Source organism: Coloeus monedula, assembly GCF_965178545.1.
Source record: "Coloeus monedula genome assembly, chromosome: 4".
NCBI classification, from domain to species: domain Eukaryota; kingdom Metazoa; phylum Chordata; class Aves; order Passeriformes; family Corvidae; genus Coloeus; species Coloeus monedula.
This window is the reverse complement of record NC_138784.1, coordinates 25,026,751-25,053,300: the sequence shown is the minus strand read 5'-3', so window position 1 is coordinate 25,053,300 and position 26,550 is coordinate 25,026,751. Positions and strand designations below refer to the sequence as shown.

Sequence of the window (26,550 nt, the reverse complement as noted above, 5' to 3'; positions counted from 1 at the left end):
TTGGTGTTTAAGCTAATGCCCTGGTAGCACAAGGCCTTGTCTTGCTCTAACGTGCATAACTTGTAATGTCATCTGGGCAGGAACAGGTGACAGCTTGTAGGGGATGGGGGCTCTGCTGTCCATCTTGGGAAGTGGTTGTGTACAGACCTCACACAGACCTCAGCACTGCCAGAAACTCCTGTAGCCCATGTAGAAGAATCATACGAGCTCTAAACCAGGTTTCCTGTGGGTATCCTGGAATACACCTAACCTATGTCTGAAAGCCCTGTGTGTTTACCTGGATGTACTTTTATGTGTGCTTTGTTTCCAGTTCCCAAAGTTTAGTGCTTTTCCTGGCTCTCTGTACTGGTCCTGTTATATTGCAGGTTACCTCCGGGGGGAGCAAGGTAGTCACTTGGAGATGGGGAGAGCTCCAAGAGTGAAGTTTAGAAATGTTGAAATATTTTCCTTTGATATATTTAGGAGAGCTCTCCAGAGAGGGAGAATAAGTGTGCAAGGAACTTTACTCTCCCTTGAACTGAAAGCAATGAGGTGGAGATGAAAGAGGTGGGCAGAGAAAACAGGATATGGCAGAAGAGTAAGAAACGCTTCAAAATTTATTATGCATTAGATTGATTTGTATCACGTTGGTAATTCAGGTTTCTAAATGTCCCTAATTTGATATATGGTAACGTCAAGCGCTTTCCTCATGGTTTGGTACCTTGCAGTGCTGGGAACTGTATGGACAGAGAACAAAAAGATGGTTGTCCCAGGGAGCTTAAAATGCGCAAGAAACAACAGGGAAATACAGCCAGCTGGGAGGAGCACCAGGAAAGAGATCCCAGCCAGGAGCCTGACCGATGTCAGGTCGTTGCACAACTGAAGTAGCAAAGTAGTGGGGAAGATGGAGGTGAATAGGGAATAGCTTTGTGGCTGTTGGAAAGTACCTTTTTACCCAGGCATGAGAGGAAGGAGGAAGATGTGTTGTGGCATTGACTTGGGCTGTGATGAAGGTAGATGTCCAAGAAATAAGTGTCAAAACACATTCACAGTGTCAGGTAAGAGGGAAGCTGCTGATACCAAGGTACTGGATCCGTAGCTTCTCAAGGCAGTATTTTTGTTGTGACATGTTCCCAGGCACCACCTTTGCCGGGCTTGTGTCCTGTTGCACAGTGGGGAAGAGGCATCTCAGAAGCAAGGCCTGTTGAGAGGCTTGCCACAGCCCACCCTCATGGTGCTGTTTTTAACAAGGTAGAAGAGGAGCTAGCGGACTGAACTGGTGGTAGTGGATGAGCTGAAATCCACTCTCCTGGTTAAGGCTCCAGTCATCTGTGCTGTTACCTGTTTCTTAAGTATAGACCAGAATTGCTCTTACAGATTCAGCTTCTTGCATACAGTAGTATTTCGTAACAGCTTTGTGCACTGCTTATACCTGTCGCTGTAGCTGTGATGTGTGGGACTTGAGGAGATTAGAAGGGATAATTTGGAAGGTTTATGTTAGTTTTGCAGATCTTGGAGTACAGCATTCCTTCATGTTTCACTAGCAAGGAGAATGAACTGCAAACTAATGCATAGAACCAATAAAAGGCGTCAAGGAGATAAAAAGCTGTCTTCAGGGGTAACCCCAAAGATCAGGGGAGTGCTCAGGGGTGAGGTGGTTTGGGGTTTGGGTAGGCGATGTATACCCCTGTTTTGTAAGAGAGTTTGTGTATTTTCTTTCAGAACACAGTGGTGGAAAAAGGTATTCATTTCAGTGACTGTGAATTGAAGGGGATTAAGTGAAGAATGATACACAATCATGCAATTAATGGCTGTTGATTTGTAATCACAAGGGGGCAATGTTAAGATTACATACACAACTTCAATTTATAAGTGACCTTGCTTCTGAATACATAACCCCTGTCATGACAAAATGCTTGTTGATCACGTTTTGCTGTTTCCATTTATTTTAGAATGAGTGCAGAGACACAGAAGAATTCCCTTTTGGATCCTTGGTTCTGCTGATGTTAGGGATGTTGCATTTGGGTCTGTGCCGTTGATGTGGTTTGATTGTCTGGAGTGCGGAGGTCCAGGTCCTGTTCCTCCTGGCACCTGTGGTCTGCTGTACAGATCCTCTCCCCCCATGAACTTTAGGAAGGGCTTAGCAGCTTCCTGTCTTGCATAGCTCCCAAAGTGCACTGGGATGTGCAGGACTGCAGCTGGCTGGACTTTATTTAGAGCTAGGTTAACCACAGGTGCATCTGCTCTGATTTCATTTTAGATGTGCCCTTTTTGAGCTTTGTGGAAGCACTCTCAGCACTGTGCGTGTTCAGTTGCTTCAGAAGTTACTTGGGTAGAAATCCCTTTCTTCTCAAAGCAGTGAAAACCTTGCTGACTTGTGACATCTCTACCCAGCCTCCATCTCTCCAAATTTTTAGATACAGTACAGATAATGAAGAGTGTGTGTATGTGTATGCTTAGAAGCTCAAAACTTAAGTGGTACTTCCTGTACTGATCAAGCCTGGAAAGGAATTACCCTACTGTACATGCAGTTATGGAAAGCTGTAACTTGGAGCAGGGATATTTTGGAAAAACAACAACTGGAAAGAACAAAGAAAAGCCAAGTTTGATGATTAATTTATAAAATAAAGCACAGCAGTTGTGCAACTCCGCCTATAGTAAGATATTACATGCTTAAACAAATCTGGGTATTTCCCAGGATTTTCCTCTTTCCCCTATGGAAGAAAGCAGAAAGGAGGTGGAGTGTGACATAAGGTAACATCAGACTGCTGCACATCACTGATACAGGAGTGTGTTCTGGAAAGGCTGTGCTGAAGGGGACATTTGCACATCTTAGTGTGCATGTGGAAAGGACTTGCTACTGGCACTCTGCTTTTACTGGGTACCTGTTCCCTAGTTCGTGGTGTGTCTTCAGGTGAAGCAAGGCTGGGGCAGTTCCTCTGTGAATACACGTTCTCTTTCGTGTTCTGTAACAACCTGTCAGTAGATGACAGATGTGTCCTTCTCTGCTGCATCTGTAAACTGTGGCAATGGATCATTGGCCTTTCTAAAGCCCTTTCCATCCACTGATTATAGAGGCCTGGGTAAGAGCAATGTCTTGGGCTTTTATAGAAGGGCTATTCCGAAAAATATTAGGAGGTTATCAGAAGGAGGCAGTATTATGCTGTTCCCTTTGATAGTCACACCAGAAGCAGCTCTTCTAATGGATACAACCAATGGCTGCCTGCTTGTGATCTTGGTTTAAGTGGATTATCTTCCTCCAATCCAGAGGTCACACTAGAGCCTGCTTATGACCAAATTGAAAATAATAGCTACTTTAGATCTTAGACCTTCAAGAATTTGTTCCACTGAAAGAAGATAGCTTTTTATCCAGGAAATGGCCAAGGGTCATGCTGCTTTGAAATCTTGCATATTCTTGTGTTCTGCATGTGTTTTTATGTGTCAGCTGGCTTTTAAAAGCCAATCAAGTTAAATTCACATCATGTAGAAAACAATGCAAAGTTAGTAAAATTAGTAACAGGCTGGCTAAATGTACCATGCCATACAAATTTTGGTAAAAGCATGGCGTTCACGCTATTCATGCTGTCAAAGTGAGAAGAGCTTTCAGTGCATGTCCTTCAATGAGGGTGCTTTGGGCTGAGTGTGGTTTTCAATGTGGCAGTAGGAGAGGTGGGGACTGCTCGCTGGAGGAATTAGGATATTCTTCCCCCTGCCCCCTTCCTGCACAGGGACACTGTGGCACATGTTCTTGTTGATGCTTGGCAGGCTAACCATGACACTAGGACACAGCAGAATAGCCTGTACTCATGGAAAATAGAGCTGTTAACTTAGGTGTGCCTGTCACGTTCCAGTACAGATTATTTAGACACTTCCTTCTGATCTTTTTACAAGAGTGTGTAGTGATAGGACTAAGGGAAATGGCTTTAAACTGAAGAGTAGGTTAATTAGATATTAGGAAGAAATTCTTTACTGTGAGAGAGGTGAGACATTGGCACAGGTTGCCCAGAGGAGTTAGGGATGCTCCATCCCTGGAAGTGTTCAGAAACAGGTTTGTTGGAGCTCTGAGCAACCTGGTCTAGTGGAAGGTGTCCCTGCCCACAGCACAGAGCTCGGAGCTAGATGAACTTTAAGGTCCTTCCCAACCCAAACCATCCTGTGATTCTATGATCTCCAGTGAATGCTATATTCATCTTACATATTTTTGTTGCAGAAGGGTGGTGATGATGGCAGTGGCCAGATTTCATGGTCTCTGGGAGGCTGTCAGAGGTTCCTGAGTACCATGTGATCTGTTATATCACGAGGGATGGCAGTGGCAGGCTTACCCAGGTCCTGTTCATAAAACATGTGAGCAGCCTGGTGAAAGGCATGTGAGAGGTGCAAAGTTCTGTTACATTCCTGACTCTTTTCAGGTGGGTTCAATTGCTTTGTGGTTCTCTTCTCTGGCAGGTCTTGGCTCGTGGGCAGCTCTTGAGCAATCCCAACTGGAACGTCACACCGAAAGGCACCATGATAATGATGACTGATGTCACTGCAGCCCCCAGATTGGGGTCAGCTGCCACCACTCCAGCTGTGGCTCCTAACTTCTCCTGGATGCCGGAGGATGGCAGCCCCACGGCTGTGGAGCAGCCAATATTCCTCATGACCACTGCTGCTCAGGCTATCTCAGGTTTCTTTGTATGGACAGCTTTGCTCATCACCTGCCATCAGGTAAAACTCTGTCACTTGTACTTCTCATCCTTTCCTTTTCCCCACATGAAGGAACAGACCATTTCCACAGTGTGAATGGAGGGGAAGCACACTCTTTAAAACTAGCAGGTATAAAACATTTGGCCATCTCTGGAAGGTGTGCAGAAAGGTGTGTTATCTCAGGCCATCCTTTCACAGGTCTTTAGATGAATCTTGCCTTTTTTTTTGGTGTCAGCTGTTAGCTAAAAGATCCTAGTCACCTGTTATTTGACATTCCTCCTTTGATCTCCTGTGCCAGTGGATTCCACAGGCTGAACTCTGCTGCGGAAAGGAGTAGCAGGAAATGTTTCATTTTAATTTTTTTCCCCTCCCCTCTCTCTGGGGCAGATGTCCTGGGAGCCAGAATAAGTCAAACCCTGCATCCTGTTCTGTCCCTCTCTTTCATGAAGTTGTCATGTGAACTGAAAAATACAGTGGGGAAACACAAGCCCTGTTATTTATCAACCTGTGTTTTGTACCTGTTGGATCATAGATTCCAGAGTGATGACTAGAATCTAGAAAAGTACAGCCTATTGATGGAGTACAGGGGCTAGTGAAGGTAAAAAATGGATTAGTCACAGAGGAATAAGAGTAACACCTGCAGTTTCACCAGCTTGGGTAACAATTACAAGTGCCATGGATCCTCCTGTCAAATTCATCACCTGCTGAGGGTAGGAAGAAATTTTCCTCTGCAGTATAACATTGCACAGTTAGGCATTAATGCCCTTCTCTGAAGAAACTGATGGAGGTCAGTGCCAGAGAGACACTTTTGATAGAAACGCGCTGTTGTCCTCTTACATGGCAGCAGTTCCTGTGCTCTCCCAGGCACATGGATCACAGGGCTCTTTTGACATCCCAAGGGCAAAGCTTGGAGTCATCTGAACTCAAGTGTCAGCTGTCTCTGTGCTGGATGAGATGTGTCACTGGGATTGTCGCAAGGCAAAAATATCTCTAAGGTTTGTTAGTTTATTTTCAGCCCGTTCTCCTCAGGAAATGAGGTTTTTGTGAGCTCCTCATGGGTTAAGAAGAGGAATCGGAAGTATTTGTGAGCCCTTCACAGGGAGAGGAAACAGAAGTATTTTTGAGCCCTTCAGTCAATATTGACCAGGAAGGGATAAGCAACAGACAGCTGTCGTGGAGACAGAAGCCCCTCTCCCTTACAATGGAAGGATGAGATTGTCTGTCTATGTTTTGTTAGTCTCTGGAGAACCCTCACAGCGCCCCTTAATGCTTGTGCCTCTTCAGGCAGCAGAATCAGTCAGTGGTGAGGCACGTATGTAATCAGCTGGCTGTTACTAATTCCAGCAGCTGGGACAGCAGCTCAATGAGAATTACTGTACAGAGGCCTTCCCTCTGCTGACTCCGTGGTCAAACGAGTATACCCACAACTCATGCTGAAGCTCTGCCCGTGTTATTAGGGCATGACAGGGGTTGTGCTCATCTTCAGGGTGTGCTTGTGGTCAATACCTTTTCCAGGAGGTGGGTATTCCATGAAAAATCATCTTAGGGGTGGGATTTAATGATGGCTAAGGAATTGTGAGTGGTGGGAGAGGGTAGGGTGGGGATGCTGTGCTCCCCCCAGCCAGTGACTTAGAGGTGTTGGCATGTGTGCAGTCGGACAGAACAAACTGTGTGGCTCCTTTGAGCACAGTGCTCCCCTGATGGCTGACCTTTTGTGGCTGTGCTGTGACCCATGTGCAGAATGACACCTTTTGAGCAGATGGGCTGTGGCTTATCAGCTTTGGGATGTGCTGTAAAGGGCTCTCAGGTTGTTTCAGGTGAAAGTCTCAAAAGCATCCAAAACAGCCAAAAGAGTGAGTGTTCACAATAAGCGTGCACCTTCCCTTTTCAGAGAAGAGCAGCCTGCACTGTTATGAATCTTAGGTACTTAAAAGAGGATAGCAGGAATATAGGACTGATAGCTGGAAAAAAAGGTATGAACAAAAGAACGTGGGCAGGGTGATGTAAAAATAAATCAATTCCCTATAAGAAACTAGATTAGAAATGCCTCCATTTTCTCTTCCCTCTCATTCCTGCTCTCTGCAAGCTAAGGGTTGCTATATCAATGCCATATGATAACAGTGATTTATCTTTTCTTTTATGTTCATCACCTTGAGGCTGCTGGAGGCAATCAAGAGGTGATTTACTGAGTTTGTTTTTCCTGGCCCAATTGACTCTCCAGTTCTACTTTCTCCTCTCTGCTCCATATACCGCTGATCCCGGTCTCCCCTCTCCGTCTCTCAGATCTACATGCATCTCCGCTGCTATAGCTGCCCAAATGAACAGCGCTACATCGTTCGGATCCTCTTCATTGTGCCCATTTATGCCTTTGACTCATGGCTCAGTCTCCTGTTCTTCACCAATGACCAGTACTATGTTTACTTTGGCACAGTGCGGGACTGCTATGAAGGTAAGGGGAGTCCGACAGAAAATGGGGGGAGGGGTGGTAAGTCTCTGCCCAGAGAGAACTCTATTTCTGGTTGAGAACAGGGAGAAAGCGTCACTGTCACGTACTGAATGGTGTGCCTAAATGGATGACCATGGCTTGCTTAGTGACTGAAAATCATAGAATCATAGCATGGTTTGTGTCAGGATGGACCTTTAAAGGTCATCTAGTGCAGCACCCCTGCCATGGTTTGGGACATCTTTCACTAGATCAGGTTGCTCAAAACCCTCTTCAACTTGACCGTCTCCCTCACTGGCCTCTGAGCATGAGCCTTCCCTCCAGTGTGCTGTAGAGACAAAATTTTTGGTTTTCTGGGGTCCTTTGCTTCAGGAAGGTAAAAGCTTTTGGTAAAGCAAAAAACTCTGATGGTATCTGGGTGTCAGAAAGTGAGGTATTGCTTAGCTCCTGTCTCTTCTAACAGCACTTAGCAGCCAGACACTTGCTTTGTCCTGTGTTCCTGGTGCAGTTTGTTAGAAATGTATTCTTCTGGTCCCATCCTGTGGCCACTTGTGTGCTTGCACAGGGTAGCACAGTGGCCATGTGCTGTGGCTGGTGAAGTATAAAGTGCTTTGGAGTCCTGTAGAAGAGAGGGTGCCATGTTCAGGATGAGCACTTCCTTGGTGTTGGTTATCTGCTGCAGTGATGTAATACCACTGGCACTGTATGTGAGGGAAATGGTTACTTTCCTGTAAATGCTATTGCAACTTCTCTCCTGGTCTCATCCTGAGAGAAGCCTCTACCCACCCTGCACTCTAGCAGTGTATTTTTGAGGACAGTTTATCACCGTACCCTCATTAAACCCTAACTCATTGGTGCAGTTATTTTGGTGAGATCTGTATTGCAGAGAGCTGCCCCTGGCCATGTGAACAAGTTAATCAGCTGAAGGGACCAGCAGGCCCTCCTTCACGTTCCTAACAATGCTCTGGATGCAGCAGCAGATGGCAAACATGCACATGTGATGCAAGAAGGCATCTTTCTTTGGGCCTAGTTTTTTTCTTTCCCTGCCCTGTACGTGTGTATAGGTCCAGTAGGAAGCCTGCTGCTCTCCTAGCAACAGCCAGCATCCCTCTGCCTCTCCTGCTCTGGGAGTTTGCAAACATTTGAGCATCTGCTCAGGAGGCTGCCCATGCTCCAGAGTTCACCTCTGTTGGCCTGTATGAGAAAACTACAGGTTGGAGGTGAAAACACCTTTGGAAAGCAGGTTCTCTCCCTCACTTTTTCTGGGCATTGCTTCAAAACAGCCTTTTTGTTCTTTTCCCTCTCTTGCCATCCACCTTCTTTACTTTTTGGGAAGGTTTTACATTACAAAGTGGGATGTTAGGGAATGGTGGAAGAAGACCCTATTAATAAATTTTGAAAGCTGTCTTAAGCCATTTATGGACTGTATTTTGTAGTGTGTTAGGAGGAGCCTGTTTTGGTGTTACGCTTTCATGTGACTCTGCTTCTGTACAAACACTGACACAGGTAGGGTTCGTTTGGGGGTTTTTTTTTCTTGTTATATTGATATCATGAATACCATCTGATGAATGTGGACCAGGAATGGGAGAAGAGCTCTTTGCTGTTGTGATGAGCTTTGCTAGTTAGCACTTCTTTTGGGGATGAATGGGCAGATATTTCTCCCTTTTTTTTTTTTTTTTGTTGGTTTTGTTTGGTTTTGTTTTCTTCCTCTGATGTCATCTCTTCCCTAGTGCTTGTGGAATGGGCAGCTGGTATTGTAATGACCACATCAGAGGGCAGGGGTCACTGGAGGACAATAGGAAAGGCTCAGCTTTTCTTCCTCTGGGTACTGGGAGCTGTCAGCTAAGTTGCAGGAAAATTGAAGGCAAAAGGGGTTACCACAGTTATTTAAATAAGTTTTCCATGGTTGGTGTTTTCTGCCCTAATTAAAGCTTTGGCAAAATCATTACTGTGTGAACTTTGTTCAATAATAAGGATTACAGATGGAATAACAATATTCCAATTACATACACAGAAGCATATGTAGCACTGGCTTTTATGTGCCATAGCAGTCTTGCCAGCTAGACACGTCTACAAGCCATAAGTACAATGTTTTGAGACTATAAGTGTTTTGGGGAGCATGGAGTACCTCTTTGCCAGGGCATAGTTTGGATACTTATAGAAGAATTTGACTGACTTGGGATGATCATTCACGTGGAAAAATTGACCTCAGGTCTAATAACTGGCTGCTTGGGGAGATCAGCTTCTCAGTGTTGTACATTATTAGGTTTCTGTTCTTATTTTATAAGTTCCTTGAGACTGCTGTTTCTATCCCAGATTATTTGGGGCAAAAAGCAGGATTTGGGTGTTGTCATTCTAGGGAATGTCCAGACACAGGTGACCATTATAATGTTGCAAGAAGGGTCATCTGGTCTGTCATTTTGCCCCAGGGCTGTCTGTGATAAATGCAGAAGTGCAGTCCTTGCCCTAAAAAATCTCACAACTTTGGTGGTCTGACAGCAGTTATAACAAGTCAAGAGAGTGGCAGATAGGGTGTATACAGGCTCACTGCATGCATGTTTAAGTGAGTTTGGATCCCATGAAAAGGAGATATATCTGTTATGGGGAACTGGAATGGGGCAGAGTATTAGTGGTCACTCTGTCTGTCATCTGTACCAAGTTGCTGGGGAAGGCGGAGAAGAGGTGGCCTAAGGAAATGGTTATTTAGCACACAAGAGATTTCATCTTTTTGAGAAAATGAAGCACAGAGCCTTTTTGTTTTGCAAAAATCTCCACCAGATATGAAAACAGAGTTTCACTGATTGTTATAAACCCTCTGTTTCTCCAACTCTTATGTCTATAGTCTGGTTACCTGGCAGAGACAAACTCTGTTCATCAGCCAAAAGATTAAATACAGGAGATAACATACGGCTGATGAATCAGAGATATCTTTTCCAGATTATTTAGTATCAGTGTAATGTCCTGGAATAATGCACAGGAACCTTGTAAAGAATGGCATCTGTAAGATGCCAAATAAAACAGGGACTGACCATAGTTTTAAATGGTTCTGTGACCCTTTTGGCATGAGTCATGGAACTGGCCTGGGACTTTGGCCAAACTCCCGTTCAGATAGTCTTGTGAGTGCTGAGGTAGCATGATAAATGCAGTGAAAATGATCTGGAGTGCTCTGAAGGGAAAGGTGCTGCGCAAGCAATCCCTGCTAATGTTTGGTCTGTTGCCTGTACTCTTGGTCCTTGCACCTGTTTTGAAGTTGGTTGTCATTTTACTGTGATTGATGTCTTTGCAGCCTTTGTAATATACAACTTTCTCAGCCTCTGCTATGAGTACTTGGGAGGGGAGAGCTCCATCATGTCTGAGATCAGAGGGAAACCAATTGAGTGAGTATTTATTGTGCTTACAGCATGACGCTGTCCTCCTTATGTGCCCTTCTACTATTTCTCTATCCCTGTCCTGAGAAACTGTGTCAGGTGGCAAATGTCTGCTGGAACTGGGCAGTGTGGATGATGATGGTTTACCAGTACCTTGCTCTTAGACAGATCAGGTTGATCACATCCTCTTAGGCAAGCTGGACTGATTCACAGCTTTTCTGGACACCTACCTATTCCTTTGTTTATTTTCTTACTCCCTTCTCCTCCTTTAAATCCTTTCTGCCTTCAGTTGATTGTATGTGCCTCCTCTAGGATCTATGTTTCTCCCCATGCTACTCAGTTACAGGGGAAAAAAAAATTGCAGTGTATGGTCAGGATGTTGTTTCAGACATATCTCTAAAAGAGGGTATGGCCATAACTGCAGTCATTGTTGGAGAAAGCATCAGTCCTACAACTTTGTTACAGAGAGGGTAGATAAAGAGGGTGGGAATCTCACACTCTTGCCCAAATCTTGCTTGTGAACTCTTTTGTTGGCTCTTGCAGATCCAGCTGTGTGTATGGAACTTGCTGCCTGTGGGGAAAGACATATTCGATTGGATTCCTGAGATTCTGCAAACAGGTATGGGCTGGAGGGACTGGGCCATCTTGCAGAAATTAAGTGTGTGGTGGTGGCAGTGGTGCCTTTTGCTGCTAAATTTCTGGAATCTTTGAGGGGGGCTCTAACAGCATTTTGAGAGGCCTGTGGACTGCTGAGAAGAGGAGGTGTTTCAGGGTTGGTTTGTTTAGAATGATTTTAACATTTTCTACTCAACCCCACATCAGGAAGGCCTTAAAGACACAAGTTATCTCCTGAAACTGATGTTCATCCTAGGAAGAAACTCTTTCCCTTTCTGGATTACAGAGGTCCCAACTCTAAGAAACTGATGTCTGTGTTGTGTCGCAGACACCCCACAGTTGTGTAACAGCCTCCTGAATACCCAGTGCTGTTGTGGTTTGGAGCTGAGGAGGGGATGGAGGTTAAGCATGACACATTGGTTTGTAGGAGGAACCGAGTATTGCTCACCATGTGTGTCTGTCTGTGCTGAGCTGGGTATGTCGAGGGCGGGTGAATGGGGAAGATCTAAACCTCTGTACAGCCCTTGTCTGCTCATTGCAGGTCAGTCACCTCTGGCTGTCATGAAACAGCAGGTGAATTTCAAGGCTTTGCTCACTTCCTGAAATGAACACAGGAGGCAGAACCCTGTGGAGGCAGTGTGAAGCATGTCTGGTTCTTTGAAAGGGCTGAGATCATTGTAATTTCAGTCACTGGGTCTAGATATCTGCCCTGGCTTCTCCTGAACATCATGGCCCATCTTCTGTGTTTTAGCAATATGTAGGAACATCAAAAGTACAGTGCAGCCTCATGGTAATATTGTGTTAACCTGTGCTGCATAAGTGGCCGTTTTCAAAGGACCACTTCTTTCGCATACCTGTTCTGTTTGTCCCTGCCCCATATTTTGTCCTTATGTGGGTTTCCTGTTTTCTTGCCTGATACTTTTATTTTCTAGTCTGCACTCAGTATGCTGCTTCAGCTGTTTCTCTTGGGTTTCATTTGGACACCCTTTGGTTGATTCACTGCATTACCTATTCTTTTTGCTCCTAATGTTGGCTTTTACCTTTTAAATATATCATAAGCAGATGTAACACCCGTGAAGGTGAATGAATGGTGGAGAAATAATTTCCCTTAGACTTCTTGCTTCTCACATCCCACAACCTCTGGCAGATATCACCACCGGGGTTGCATGTGTCTGTGTTTGGAAAGTTTGTTCACAACAGTGAAGACTAGAGGCACACTTTGGGGAATGGGGAAGGTGTGCTTTTTCTGCTGGTTTCCATAAATCCCAGCTCATTTGGTAATTCTGATTCCAGTAGATACTTTGCTTTTCTTTTGCTGGTATCTGGCAGCAATTTTGCTACTCATGCCTGCCCTTCGCTAACTGCTAAGTCTGCTGGGGAGGCTGTATTGCAAAGAGATGCTTAAATACTTCCATCCTTCTTGGCTTCACCTTAAATATTGCCTTGGTGAGAAATTGTTGATGCCAAGGTTCACTTTCTGGTACTTCTAGACTTCCAGGATTTTTGGGGAAGACCCTTTCAAGGCAAATTCCTGGGAAGCCTGGTGCAAAAGGGCAACAGAGCAAATGCCAGTGCTGATCTGTGCGGTATCTGCCATCCTGATGATCAGGAAGAGGAATGTGCTGAAAGGAACACCTTGCCCTTTTTTGCCGTGTTCTCACCATCTCTGGCACTTCTGTTGCCTCCCATCACCACCTGCCCATTTTCTGCTCTTTCCAGTCTCTTTCATCCTGAAGGAACCTGTGTGTTATAAATATTTCTTCTTTCCACCTTCCCGCCCTGCCCCCCAAACTTTTCTCAGGCAGGTGCTTGTTGTGGGTGAGTCAGTCTGCCTGTGTTGCCTGTAGACCTCCAGCAGTGTGGTGTATTGCTGGTGTCTGTGGCGTAAAATCCAAGCAGCTTGTTTCCTTAAAGATGTCTTGATCAAGGTTCTTTGCTGGGCCTCTGTCTGGTGACCCTCACACATGGGTCACACACCATCCATGTGCTTCCCATATGCTACAGCATCTTCTGGGGAAGCAACTAAAAATAGTACGTGGTGGTTTGGATTGCAGGGAAATGGTTAAAATGTCCCCAGATCGGAAGGAGGGGAAGCTCGGAGGACAGAGTTGTTTACCAATTAGCCTGACCTTTTCCAGTTCACATATTTAAAGTGACTCACTAACTGGCATGTGCTGAGGTTTTTTAATCTCCTTGAAGTCTTATGACCACTAACAAATTGCATCGTGTCCAAAGCAATTATTACTGTTTGGTTTTACCTTCTTTCCTTACACAGCCCTCCCCAACATGTGCACAGGTCAGCACCTACCCAGGCTCTTCCAACCTCCTTCAGGGAGACACAGGTCACATCTCTTCAGGGAGACATTTTTAGGGCCATAAGTCTTCCCTTTTTTAGGACTTTGAAGTTCAACATCTGGAGGAAGTTGAAGAATGTGGTGGCTTTGAGAGAACACTCAGTCCCAATAGGAGCAGTAGTTTATACAGGCAGAATGGATAGGGCTGATCCCAAGTGCCATGGAATCTTTGGGGAGATTCAGTAAAGGTCATGTGGATGGCAACAGAATAGCTCGTAACTTGTGTGTGGCAACACACATCGCTGTGTTTACAAAACGCCTTCATATTGTGGCAGCTGTCAAAAGTTCCTCTTCTGACAGCAGGATTCCCCTCCAATCCGGAGGACCTTCTTGCCTAACTTTGTGACAACTATGGACTGGAGTTTGCTTTCCTTTCCCAGTGTGTCTCTGTTAAACTTGCTGTGTCTGTGCCATAGCATAGTGTGGGATTTTTTGTTTTTCATACTGTTATAGTGCATAAATGTGCTGCACCACAGCCTGTGAAAAGCACCTCTGGAAGAGTAGGGCTGAGCAGCTTCTAGGAACAACCCTACAGAGAGGTTTTTCTTCCCATTCTGGACAAGTAGATAGCACATGTACATCTTCTGAATCTCCTTCATCTCCTTTTGGGTGCTACAGTCCTCAAGCACAATTGATGAGCAAGTGGCAGGCTCAGACTTGTTGGGGCTGGATTGTGTTGCCTTGCAGAGTGGTCCCAGTGGACACTCCACCATGATGCTGGTTTGCCAACTTGTCCTCTTGTACCTCCTGCCTTCTCATTCCTCCTCTCTCGTTTGTGTAGGCTACCCTGCAGTTCTGTGTGGTGAAGCCCCTCATGGCGATCAGCACAGTCATCCTTCAGGCCTTCGGCAAGTACCAGGATGGTGACTTTGAGTAAGTTTATTGATTTAGCATGCAAAACTTGGCTGCCCCTTCTCTGCCTGGCTTTGCTTATTGTCCTTGTGTGTGCTGAGCCGTGGGAAAAGATGAGACTACATGGACTGATGTGCATGAGAAAAGAAGGCAGAGGTAGCCCTCTTTTAGTTTCATGTTTCTTCTGCCTTGGTTACAGGGGGGAATGGGACAGGGAGGCAGGAAGGAAATGGACTCTTGGAACTCTCCGTTGACAGTGGCAAGGGGAAAAGATCATGCCGAAGTTTCAGGCATTCATATATATCTTCTCTTTTCAGTGTAACCAGTGGCTACCTCTATGTGACTATCATCTACAACATCTCTGTCAGCCTGGCACTGTATGCCCTCTTCCTTTTCTACTTTGCCACACGTGAGCTGCTCAGTCCCTATAGCCCAGTCCTCAAGTTCTTCATGGTGAAGTCTGTCATCTTCCTGTCCTTCTGGCAAGGTGAGCTGCTTTTCCCTTCTCTTGCTAGGCACAAAGAGCTCTCTGCAGGGGCTCAAACATAGGAGTTGATAGAGCAGATGTTGATTAATAGACATTCTGTCTTTCTATATTCCATTTGGTTTGTAGTCATTCATTGCTTTTCTCTGGGAAACCTGTTTTGCTCATTTTAATTTTTGTTTATATGCTTCTGAATCCTTATTATCCCTGTGTGTGCATGTGCACAAGAACATCTACCTGGCAAAATCAGCTGATAGGGTGAAGAGTCCTCTGCATTGCTGAAACAATCATAAAACACAAGCTGCCAACATTTTATCCGCCTGCTGCCATTTTATCGATTAAAGTGGCACATCTAAAAAATTTTAGTGGTTTTTTTAGTGCTCTATAAATAAAATTTTAATGGTATGTCTGTGATGTATGTGAAGCAGCAAGCTGGCTGGGTGCAGTGTGTTCTGCCACAGAACCACCGCCAGGAGAAGGACATTCAGAATTCATACACATGATGCAGAGGCACAGTCGGAAAGTTGAAATTCCACCTAAGCTTAGTGCTTCTGACTAATTGGCTCTAAGCATTTCCCTGTTCAGTGCCCTACTTAGGTTTACTGAGCTGCACTTCAAAGGCTAATTGAGTAGGAACTTAGGTGGAATTTAGGCTGTTGCAGTATGGCCCATCCTCCCTATTTACAAACTAATAAGCTGTCTAGTTTATCATCTTGAGGCATCTGGTCATACACTTTGTCTTCTCTGAAATTCTTCAGCCACTAAGCTATTGACAGGGAGAAACCTCTTTCTTACAGTGGTGTGTCAAAAACACTAATATGCTTAAATGCAAAGTTCTGTTACTTCAGTTTTTGCTCTAGCTAGTGGAAGTGCTGATGTTGCAAAATGTGGAATATGTCAAAATTTTCTTAAGAAAGGACATTCTTTGATGTTTGATCTTTGTATACTTTCAAGTCTAATCAACAAGAAAAGAGGTTTAATCCATGAAACAGCAGCCAACAAACAAGCTCCAAGTGATACCCAGGTGTTAGAAGGACAAATTACTTGACAGTAGAATTGCCTTGTTAAGGTTTAGGGCTTAACATGTTTCAGTGACCTCAGGGGAAGTTAACAAAACTTGGGAAGAAGGATGTAGCACAGATTGTGAGCACAAAAAATGCAGAATTTACAAGCCACAGAGACATTTGGCAGAACCCCCAAGATAAGGAAGAAACTAATAAAGACTGCTCAGCAACTGTGCTGAATCAGCTGCAGCTGAGTAAAAGGTAATTCTGGCAGGGGGAGATCACGGCCACTGACCCAAGAAACCACGACTCGAAAGGAGAGAAAGACTGAGCGTGCAGACTAATTAGCACGAGCAGTGAGAGGATCATTAACCAATAGAAGACAGAATACTAATTAAAAAGAGAATTAGGTAATTTTTAGCCAAGGAACATTAGTGGCTTTGTTTGCTAAAATGTATAAATAGCAAAAAGCTTTGGTAGCCATCATGCTGGCTTTGTGGATTTCCCAGCCAGCACCCCTTTCTATGCAGAACTGTAAATAAGCCAAATACCTGGACTCTTTGTGTGGATTGGCATCTTGTACACTGTGTTAAAGGACCTATTTTGGAACAACACTGAGATCACCGGGGTGCTTACAAAAATACCTAACTCCACTTACCCTTTTGGACTTGATTAATTCCTGCAGCAGTTAGTTTCACAGTTTGTGTCAGTTGAGAATAGAAAGGGATCAGTGTTTGAACATTCTTTGCCTAGATCTATTTGTCTCATTTTATTTCTCCTTTCTCTGTTGTACAAGTGACCATAGGTGGGTGTTTGTAGCTCATGTGGTGAGTGGGGTTGTGTCTAGGACGTACAGCACAAACAGCTATTTCCATTCTTTGCAGTTACTGTGACACCATGTTTTCTGCACATTTACATGAACTTGTTCCTTTGTTTAGGGATGCTGTTGGCCATCTTGGAAAAGTGTGGTGCCATCCCCAAAATCCACTCTGCTAATGTGTCTGTGGGTGAAGGCACAGTAGCTGCTGGCTATCAAGACTTCATCATCTGTGTGGAGATGTTCTTTGCAGCCGTTGCCCTGCGCCACGCCTTCACATACAAGGTGTATGTGGACAAGAGAATTGATGCCCAAGGTAGGAAGTATGCCAGGGCTTGTCTCTTTGGTAGTGAGACTGGGTGGAGACTGGTCCCTCAGGCAGCCAACACACTGAAATGACTCCCAACCCGATAGCTTGGAAAATGCCACATCCCCTCCTGCGTGGTGTCTGAACAGATTTATTGTGCAACAGCTCTCTGGGGCAGAAACCTTGTGTGAATTGCACTGTTCCCTTTTCAGTTCCCCAGTATGCCACCCACGACAACTTGTTGCAGACCTGAGGGCTGTAAGATGTTGCATTGTTTCGGTAGAATGGGTTTGTCCTTCTTCCTGTCTCCCCAGAGGGGAACTCCATTGCTCCAGATTATGCAACAGACTTGAGGGCAGGAGGGACAGGGCCTAAAACAGGCTCTGTTTTGAATCTGGCTTGGGAAGATGAGTCTGTGCTTTGGCAATATGTTTGTCATGGAGGAGGAGGAGGATCTTCCTGTAACAACTTTGTGAGGGCTGGGTTGCTATAAGGAAGATTCTTATTTTGGGGAAGAGGAAGATGGATGTTATCTCTGGGAAAAGGAGGTTTTGTGCCTAGTCTATGCAGTGTTTTCCGAATAAAGGGATTCCTTCCTGCTGAGGGAGATCCGTGCCAAGGTGCAGGAAGACAGCAGCCCTTGGACAGGTGTTGATGTAGATGACCCCTCCATCCCAGCCAGCCCCAGAGGTTTTGGAAGAACGGTGGTTGCAGTGGGGACAGATGAGATCTCTGGGTGATGAAAGGGTAAACTGCTGGTCAGTACAGTGGGGAATGTTTCAGCAGGCCTTGTTCAGTTCTTGTTATTTCCTCTTTCTCTGTCTCTGTCTCTCTCCTCTTCCTTTTATCTCTCCCTTGCTTTGGCCACTGGTCCCTGATGCAGCTGTTCCATCATATGGGCCATACGGTAGGTACAGCATGCTTTGTGTGTTTGTCTCAGTTGGTTTTTAGCTGGGATGCTGTTCTCTCCTGATTCCCAGCCTGCCTACAGCCTGCCCTGTCCCTTGTTCCCCTTTCCTTGCAAGTCTGTAACTCGACTGCCTCACACAGCTGCTTTAGGGTTGTCTGGATTATAAGTAGTAAAACAGCCACGTGGGCATTAATGCGTAGCTTTAGAGCATTTGTGTTGGAGCTCTGGGGATCTCTCTCCAAAGAGTTGCACAGGCTCTCAAAGGAGCTGCTCTCACCCCAGCCTCCCTTCACTTTTATGACTGCCACAGATGATCAGTATGCTTTGGTTCTCTGGGGAGCTCATCCCCAGAACTGACCAGAGCCAGAAGCCCATACTGGAAATGGAACCTAGAAGCCATGAGACATGGCAGCTCCTAGAAGGAGACACAGCTTCCCTCTGTGCTCAGCACTTGGGTGGTACATTCTCCAGCTGTTGCTTCCTTCATGGTATCATTATAACACATGGGGTTGTTCTGCCTCTAGTACTGCCTGTTTCCCTCCTTTCCTTACTTTGTGCTGCTTTCCACTCATATGATTTCTTTCCCATGGGCACTTTGATACCACCTAGCAGTCTTAATTTTCAGTGAGTGGAATGGCAAATGCCATTTCTCCTGCATTTTTAGAATTTACTTAATTTTTGTCTTCTGAAAGCATTTAGAGGAGCACCTCTCTACCTGACTGTATTTGTTGCACAGCCAGGCCAGCACTGGTAGTGTGTAGTGGAGGTTGTCACTGTGGGTGTGTCCCGTTCTCATGGTGTGTCCTCCATTTGGTGCTGTGGTGGATTCACTTGGTTCACGGTGTCTGGGTTTAGGAGCACCACTGGTAAAACTCGATACTATTTGTGTGGTTTTTCCTCAGCAGCTGCTTAAGGAAGTCTGTAACACACCTTCTGTGGGATCTAGGATCGCATGTTCCCTGTTCTCCTTACCTTCGTGTTAAGAGATGTGGGGAAGGCAGCAGTCTTCTTTACTTGTCCCTTCCTGTCTTACCCAAACAGGTCGCTGTGCTCCCATGAAGAGCATCTCCAGCAGCCTCAAGGAGACCATGAATCCCCATGACATTGTCCAAGATGCGATCCACAACTTCTCTCCAGCCTACCAGCAGTACACCCAACAGTCGACACTGGAGCACGGTCCCCCCTGGCGCAATGGCAGCCACGTGATCTCGCGCTCCCACAGCTGCTCCGGTGCACGCGACAACGAGAAGACCCTCTTGCTGAGCTCCGATGATGAATTCTAGGAGGGGAAACTGCCAGCACAGGCTGTCGTTTTCCTTTTTTTTTTTTTTTTTTTTTAATAATAATTTATTAATGCAGAAACACGCAAGTCATATCACTTCCTAGAGAGTAAAGATTGCAGAAGTGGGCACTTCCCATTAGCTTTTGTGGGTACGGACACGATGAGCAATGCGGAGGTGGCGGAATGGCCAGGACTCCATGCTTGAGCCCATTCCTTACAGCAGCAATCAGAACTGATTCAAGCAAAGCTCCAGGGTTTGGGGCACTGGCTTCCCACACCTGCCCAGCTTGGTGTGGAGGGTGACTGGCCAGAGCCTGGAGTTGTAGCCAAAAATATTTTGGTTTTTTTCCAACAGGACAACCTGACTGCTTTCTATTTCTTTTCCTGAATGGTTGATGTAGGCACAGTTTTCCCCCCAGCTCCCTGGTACTAACATCTATCTCTGTGATCCTTGGGAAATAGAATGGGGATGCAGCCATAAACGTTCCTGAGGACCAGACCGGAGACTGGTCTTTCTATATAGCCATTGCCTTGAGTGCTAAGTAAGGAACATCTGTCCCCACCCTCCTGAGCACCTGGTTATGAGTCCTTGAGTGAGTGAGGGGGAAAAGGACAGGGCTTTCTTTGTGTTCCTTGGCTCCCTGCATTTCCAATTGCTATAAAACCTTGTCAAAGCTCACTGGGGATGGAATTACTTTTTCAAAAGGGTGGAGTTTTTTAATCACCAGGTGTCCAAGCTTCCCATCTCCCTGGCTTCCTGTGGCAGGAAGCCTCCCTGGAGCATCTGTCTCCTGCTAACAAGACTGAGGACTGGCTATGGTAGATGGTGGAAGTTTGAAGAGCTCTGGCCCCTTCACCCCTCTTTGGGAAGGGAAGATATGTAAACACAAAACCAGTTTTTCTTCTTGTCTCCTGTCCCCCAGCATCACATCTGTCCCTCTTAGAGGTAGCTGCCAGAGCAGGTCCTGGTCTCTCACAGGTAGCTCTCCCCATGCTCAACATCAATGACTTTTCCTGAGCTACACAAGTTTTCCCCTTAGGCTGGAATATTCAGGAAGGAATCTTGCACACTCCTTTGTTTTTTATTTTTGTAGCTGTTCTGGGCCAAGGTGGAGCAGACTTGAAACCTGACATGACTTGGCTGGTCAATTTGTCCCTTTTATTTTCTCAGGCAGCAATTGCTGCTGCTGCTGCACATTTCACAGGCTCTGCTGCACCTGCAGTGCTATCAAGGGTGGAAGCAGCATCCATGGAAGTGGGAGAAGCTTCCCCTTCTGTTAGGTTTTGGATGAACCCATGGGTACTTAGTGGAGCCAAAAGAAAAGTGATCCCTCTGTAGATCTATCCAGGGACCAGGAAATGCCTCTTGCTTGCTTAAAATTATCTAGGGGAAGAGTGGGCAGCACACTCAAGTGCTACAGCTCAGGTGTTCCTACCTGCAAGCAAGAAGCAAAAATGAGAGATTGGAGCAAGCTGCTGTGTTCAGCTGTAGTTTCTCCCTTCCTCTCCCACTTGATGCCTCCCCTGCCAAGGGCAGACCTGTGTGATTCTGGATTGCTCCTTGCTGCTCTGCTAGGAGAACTGGAGTCTGGTTTGCTGCCTGGAGTTTATGTTACCGTTTGTTTCCTAATCCATCTGCTTGTTCATTGAGTGTCTCAGAAGCGACAGTGAGTGAAGAGCACCTTATTTATTCAGCACCTCTGCCCAAGCTGGGCAGCTTCTCTGCTGCTGGATTTCCCCATTTACACACATCCTGCAATGCCATGCTGTTAGTTACTAATTTTCCTAAGTCTGTGACTGCTTATTTAGACATGCAAACACACTCTGCCAGGCTTTGTGTGGCCTTGGTGTAAAATTTCCTCATGCATAAGCCACCTGGAAGGCAGGACTGAAGGTTGAATGGACTTTCCTTCTGTCTTCTATGGCTTTGATTAACAGTCCTTTAATGTGAAATACTTATGTTACTCTCCCTTTTAGGAAAGTGGGGCATGGGACATGGTCCCATCCTCCCCTTTCTTTGCATTTGCAGGCCTTGATGATGTCCCAGTATCACTTGGTGACTGCCCCCAATCCCCCAATCCTTGTTGCATTTGGGTGGCTGAAATCTGTGTGATTGCCCCATTGAGCATGAAGGTGGTCCAGGCTTAGAGAAGCGTTTCTTAGAGCTTATTTTGAAATGTCTCCTGCATATATATATATATATATATGTATATGTGTATATATATATATGCTGTACAGAGGATCTGGATATTCTCAAAGCATTGTGTGTGTAATGGTTTCAATATAACTCTTTTGCACCAGCTGCCTTTGGAGGAGCTTGGTGAGCTAGTGCCCAACAAGCCAGCTGCCCTACTTTATAATTTTATATACATATATGTTTTTTAACACCACACAAAATCATCCATCACTGAGCTTCCTGCTCTCCCTCGTGACTGGCAAGTGCCAGAGCAAGCACTGGCTCTGAAGCCACTTTGTGTTGGAGGAACAAATATGAGATCCAGAGCTTGAAACCGAGAAGGCCAAGGCATCCATGGTGTTGTAGATCTGCTCATGGTAGCCCAGGGCCCAAGAAAAATGTGCCAGTTCCAGGAGTAGACCCTTGGAGCTGCTCTCCCTCACCTGCTTCTGCTCTCCTTCCTTCCTTCCTTTTTTGTTTACCATGTAACATACCCATGGGATTTATTATTTTTCCATATAGAGTAGTTCTTTGTATATAAATGACTGAAAAAAAAGTATGATAAATAAGACAGAGTCACCTAGTTTTGTACCTATCGTGTTTAACTGATGTGAGCTCAGCGACAAGCCGCTCTCTATTTTGGTCTTTGTGACGTTATACTCTGCAGAAATGAGCAAATATGATGACAAATAAAAAATATAGAGATAATATAGATTGTACTTAAGCTGGCTCTGTGTGGTGCTGTCTGGGTGATTTCTCTGAGTTCTTCTTTCTTGCAGGGACTGAGGCTTGGTGGGTCAGGATGTCTTGTCCTCTTCCCAGAAGGAAAGCTCTGTGTATCTATGTAGGAGCTGATGGAAAACTATCACTGCAGCACCCTCGGCTGAGACACCACTGCTGGCCCAAGGCAGGAGTGAAACCCATGTGTCAAAAACCTGGAGCAGAGATCAATCCTTCCTTAGGTGTTCCTGTGAAACACCAGTGGAAGAGAGGGGGCCCCAGCAAACAGTGGCTTTGGGATTTTCTTCCATGAGCAGTGTTTGGGGCTGGGGGCATTTGCAGAGGGAATGGGAATGTCAAACCCCCAAACCATCCTGAGTGCTGCAAACTGCTGGGGACCTGGCCCACCAGGACGTTTGGAACATGCTCACTGCTTCTATCTCAGCTCTGAGGAAGGGTGGCTTTTCCACAGAGGGAGGAGGTCTGGCTTCATCTCCCAGTAAGGTCCCTGCCACACTTCTTCCCCTTCTCCTGCCATCCATGGGCAGAAGCTCCTTGCTTTCCTCCTTGCTGTTTCCAGGTAAGGCAGTAAGGTCACTCAGCAGGGAAGTTTTTTGGCACAGATGCCCTGACTGCACCTGCCTCTTCTGCACCTGGTCCAATTTTTGTAGTGAAAAGCATTATCTTTCCCAGGAAAAGCTGATTCAGCACAGCTGAACTGCTCCTGAAAGCAAGTGCTTTGGGGGGTGGTATTCAGCATTAAGCATGCTTTTTTAGGCCTTTTCTCTCAGAGACTATAAATCTGTTTTTGTCTTAAAAAGCCATGAGCTATCCCCCATCCCATCTTTTTTGGGTGCATTCTTGAGCGTGTCTTGCAGCAAAGCTAGAGAGAGCCTGAAAATCTGGTCTCACTCAGACACAGCTCTGTCCCAAGTTCAAGAATGACCAAACACACTCTCTATGTTTGTGGAAAAAAAAAAAAAAAACTTGCTTTATTTGTAAAGTCTACAAAATACAGAGGAGTCAGGTAGGACACATACTGTAAGTCAGAAAATAAATAAGTTTTTTTTTGCTCTATATAAGTATAAGATAAAATGTGATTTGCATATATAAAATATAAAGTACGGCTCTGTACCAACATCCTGGCTGTGCCGAGAGGCGGAATGGCAAAGAGGACGTGAAAATAACTTATGTTCGTGCAATAAATAAACCCAAGAGGAGTTGGGGTGGGGGATACCAACCACAGTGCCCCATCCAGGAGTGGCAGGCACCTCTACGGGGAAGAATGGAGGCTGCAGCTGAGGGCAGCTGGCGTGGCAATACCCAGGCAGGGGCAGAACGGAGGGGCAGGGGAATCATCTGCAGCAGCAGCTCCCGAGATGGGTCTGCCTCCTGCTACCTCCCCTGTGCTGCCTGTATTTAGCGAACCCAACTCTTCTCCAGTCTTTCAGCCTGCTCGAGAGCCAGTTGTCCCACACCATTGTCCAAGCTGGAGGAAAACCAAAGGGAGGAGCCTACCTGCCTGCCAGGCAGCTCCCAGGAGCAGGGATGCTCTCCACCCCTACTTCCCACCTCCTGCACCTCCACCCCTCTCTCTGCCTCCCCATCTCTGACTCTCGAGGGCCAGGAGCACCTTTCCATGGGCTTTGTAGGTGGTGGGGCCGTACAAGCTGGCCTGTGCTGAGCAAAACAGTGTTTATCTCTGCTCCAGCTGCCTCCGCTTCCTTCCTGCCGGTGCTGCTGGATTTCAGACACCCAGCCAGGCTGAGTGTCCCGTCAGCAGGAAGAGGCGTGAAGGATGTGCGTGATAGAGAAAGATAAAACAGCACCACTGCTTCTCCCCTTTGTGGACAACAGCCTGGGCTGACCCACTCATGTCCCCCAGCTCTCTCCTGCCCAGTCACTGTCACCTCTGGGGTCCCCCAGCACCACAAGCTGCCACAGTGCTTTCCCATTCCATTCACCCTTACCAGGCATCAACCTGCAGCCACTTTATCTCCCCCTCTGACCTGCCAACCTTCCCTTGCCATCTGCATCCTCAGAGATTTCAGACATGCTGCCACCTGCCCCCCTGCTACAGCTGTGGTCCAGGTTGTGTGCCCAACGCTGATACCCTTCTCTCATGCCTTCTTCCACTACACTGCAAAACCTCTCTCTCCTGTTTTCCCTCTGGTACATGCTCCTGGGACCGCCTGGCCCACATTCAGCTCTCCCATGCCCTCTCACAGAAGAGAGGCACCTGGCATTTTCCTACCAGCTTGGAGCTGTGGGATGCTTCCCCACTGCTGCCTGTGTGGGTTCGCTCTCTCCTGTTTGCACACCCAAGAGGGGAGGGGGCTGTGGGGTCCACCAGTGAGGTCCTGTCCTCCACCCCAGCACCCACATAGCAGCAGCCCTCCCTGCCTGGGGGAGCTGGAGTTCAAGGGATGGGAGAAGGGGGATTTTGGGCACAGGTCCTGACAGGGAGGAGGTTGGGGAAGGGCTGGGAGGCAATTCATGGGGAAGGTGCCCCGGGGAGGACTGTGTCCTGCCGGAGGACGGAGGCCAGCACTAGGAGTAGGCGGCCTGGTTGGTGCCGGACTTGACGATGGTGATGACACTGGCGGTAGCCACCTTGGCAGGGGGCCCATGAGTGGCCACGGTGCGGGCGAAGCCCTGCAGGGCCTCGTACTTGCCACGGAGGGTGTCGAGCTCCAGGCGCATGGCAGCGTTCTCCCGGGCCAGCTTGTCCACCTCCCACTCCAGCTCCATCTTCTGCTTTTGCAGCTCTTCCTTCTGGCAGACGCGCTTCACCCGGCAGCTGGCAGCATAACCCCGGTTCTTCAGCGTCCGACGACGCTGCTTCAGCCTCGCCACCTCCTCCTTGGAGAGGCCCCGCAGGTGGTGGTTGAGTTCCCGCACTGACAGCCCCATCAGCTCCTCATCCGACAGCAGTGGAGTGTTCTCCCCCAGCTCCCGCTTCACCTGCCGGAGAGAGGCGTGCTTGCCTGAGACCCCCAAAACCAGCCCCCTGCCTCCCACGTCCCTGTTCCCACTGGTGCTCACCTTCAATGCCTTGCTGGAGAGCCCGTCCGCAGCCATCCTTTCCTCACTCTGGCCCTGCTGAGCAGCCAGGAGAAAAGCCGGTTACTGCCAGCTCCGTGTCCCTCACCTCAGAACAGAGGACACCGGCCCTGCTGGTCTCCTGCCTGCTGCCCACATCCCCCCCACCCCGGGCCGCATGACTCATCCCACTCCTTTTAAAAAAGTACATAGTAATAATATTAATAGCAATGATGAGTGCAAGGAATAATAGTAATGGGGCAAGGATGGACCTCCCGCCCTCCTTCATCCCATCACGAGACGGTTGGGATGCTGCTCTGCCCACGGGACCCGAAATGCCCCAGCCGCCTGCTGGGAAGCCAAGCCTTCCCCGCGGGGAGGAAACACAGGCGAGATCCGCCCGAGGCTGAAGGGAAAGTAAAAGCAGTAGCCCCACGGAGTGACAGCGTGGCGAAGTCACCCGGCCGGGACCCGTGCGGAGGTGCCGCCCCACCGCCCGGGAGAGCACCACGGGTGCCGCGCAAAGGCCGGGTGTCCCCAGGCTCCGGGGGCGAAAGGTCGCGGCGCCCCGTGATTCAGCAGCCCAGGAGAGAGAGTCACGGAAGCGGTGCCTGCCCCTCGTCGGTGGCCGGTCCCCCCCCCGGCCCTGGGTTCGGAGAGTGAGGAGGGGTCCGGCACCCCACACTGCAGCCCAGCAGCTCTCCCCACCTCGGGGAGCCCCGTTCTCGTTAGGAGAGCCCTCGGAGGGACGAGGGGGGCCGGGACGGGGCCGAGAGCGCCCCGAGAAGAATGAGGGGCTGGAGAGGGGCGGCGGCAAAGGTGGAGCCGGGGCGGCTGGAAGCTGATGCAATCCGGGCCGGGGATCCGCCGCCGCCGGAGCCGGAGGAGCGGCGACGCATCCCTCCAGGGCGGTGGCCGGGAACTGGGAGGGAAGAGCGGCCGGCCCCGAGCGCGGCCGGCCGGCCGGCGGCCCCCCCGCCCCAGCCCTAGTCCTGGTCCCGATCCCCGCCTTCGGCGGCGGCAGAGAGGCCTCCAGCCGGTGCCGGACCCCGCCGCCCCCCTCTCGCGGCCGCCGCGCGGGGGGCGCAGGCGAGGCGGGAGCGGAGGGGCCGCTCCGGGCGGCGCTCACCTGGCGGCTGCGCTGGTCCCGCGGGGCCGCTGCCGGGTCAGGGCGTCGGGCGGCGCCTCCAGCCCCGCTCCCCGCGATTACTCACCCGCGGATTCTTTTCATTCATAAAAACACAGTCATGCGGTGACGTCACCCTCGCCACGCCCCCCCGCGCCGCTGCCGCGCGGGGCGGCCGCTGCCTTTAAAGCGCCCGCTGCCCTTAAAGCGCCCCACGGTGCCAGCCCCCCTCGCACCTGCTGCCAGCGCGCACCGCGGTGTGAATGCAGCCGCGCTCCAACAGCGCTGGTTCTGACTCCAGTTTAGGGATGGCGCGCGACCGATGAGCGGCGCTGCCGGGAGCAGAACGCCGCACCAAAATGGGCCACCACCTCTTTAAGGAGGG

The 26,550-nt window shown here is 48.0% G+C and overlaps 2 protein-coding genes across 5 annotated transcripts in view; one reads left to right on the top strand and one right to left on the bottom strand.

Annotated features, from left to right (window-relative positions):
• The window catches only part of TMEM184B (transmembrane protein 184B), a 30,451-nt gene extending 8,455 nt beyond the window's left edge, over positions 1–21,996 (top strand). Inside the window, exons 2-10 of one of the 2 annotated variants that reach the window (XM_082280201.1) lie at positions 4,426–4,686; positions 6,949–7,114; positions 10,395–10,485; positions 11,020–11,095; positions 14,227–14,318; positions 14,615–14,784; positions 16,724–16,918; positions 17,793–17,816; positions 18,861–21,996. In XM_082280201.1, coding sequence (XP_082136327.1) covers positions 4,426–4,686; positions 6,949–7,114; positions 10,395–10,485; positions 11,020–11,095; positions 14,227–14,318; positions 14,615–14,784; positions 16,724–16,918; positions 17,793–17,816; positions 18,861–19,102 — 1,317 coding nt within the window. In that variant the 3' untranslated portion in view covers positions 19,103–21,996. The remainder of the gene's footprint in view (positions 1–4,425; positions 4,687–6,948; positions 7,115–10,394; positions 10,486–11,019; positions 11,096–14,226; positions 14,319–14,614; positions 14,785–16,723; positions 16,919–17,792; positions 17,817–18,860) is intronic. The other variant, XM_082280202.1, reaches the window with a different exon arrangement.
• A 977-nt stretch (positions 21,997–22,973) lies between these two features.
• Positions 22,974–26,463, bottom strand: MAFF (MAF bZIP transcription factor F). Of its 3 annotated transcripts, none has more exons than XM_082281120.1 (3): positions 26,402–26,463; positions 25,043–25,099; positions 22,974–24,961 (listed from the first exon to the last, which is right to left on the bottom strand). In XM_082281120.1, the coding sequence occupies exons 2-3, from the start codon at positions 25,076–25,078 to the stop codon at positions 24,548–24,550; spliced, it is 450 nt and encodes a 149-aa protein (XP_082137246.1). In that variant the 5' UTR covers positions 25,079–25,099; positions 26,402–26,463; the 3' UTR covers positions 22,974–24,547. The 3 variants fall into 3 exon arrangements, with proteins under 3 accessions (XP_082137246.1, XP_082137244.1, XP_082137245.1); XM_082281118.1 differs by lacking the exon at positions 26,402–26,463 and adding an exon at positions 26,169–26,245; XM_082281119.1 differs by lacking the exon at positions 26,402–26,463 and adding an exon at positions 26,169–26,240 and having other exon boundaries at positions 25,043–25,096.
• Between the last annotated feature and the right edge of the window lie 87 nt (positions 26,464–26,550).

Coding starts and splice junctions, on each gene's coding strand:
- MAFF (XM_082281120.1), bottom strand. CDS start 25,078: ATGGCTGCGGACGGGCTCTCCAGCAAGGCATTGAAG. Junction 24,962..25,042: donor TCTCCAGCAAGGCATTGAAG/GTGAGCACCAGT, acceptor TCTCTCCGGCAG/GTGAAGCGGGAGCTGGGGGA.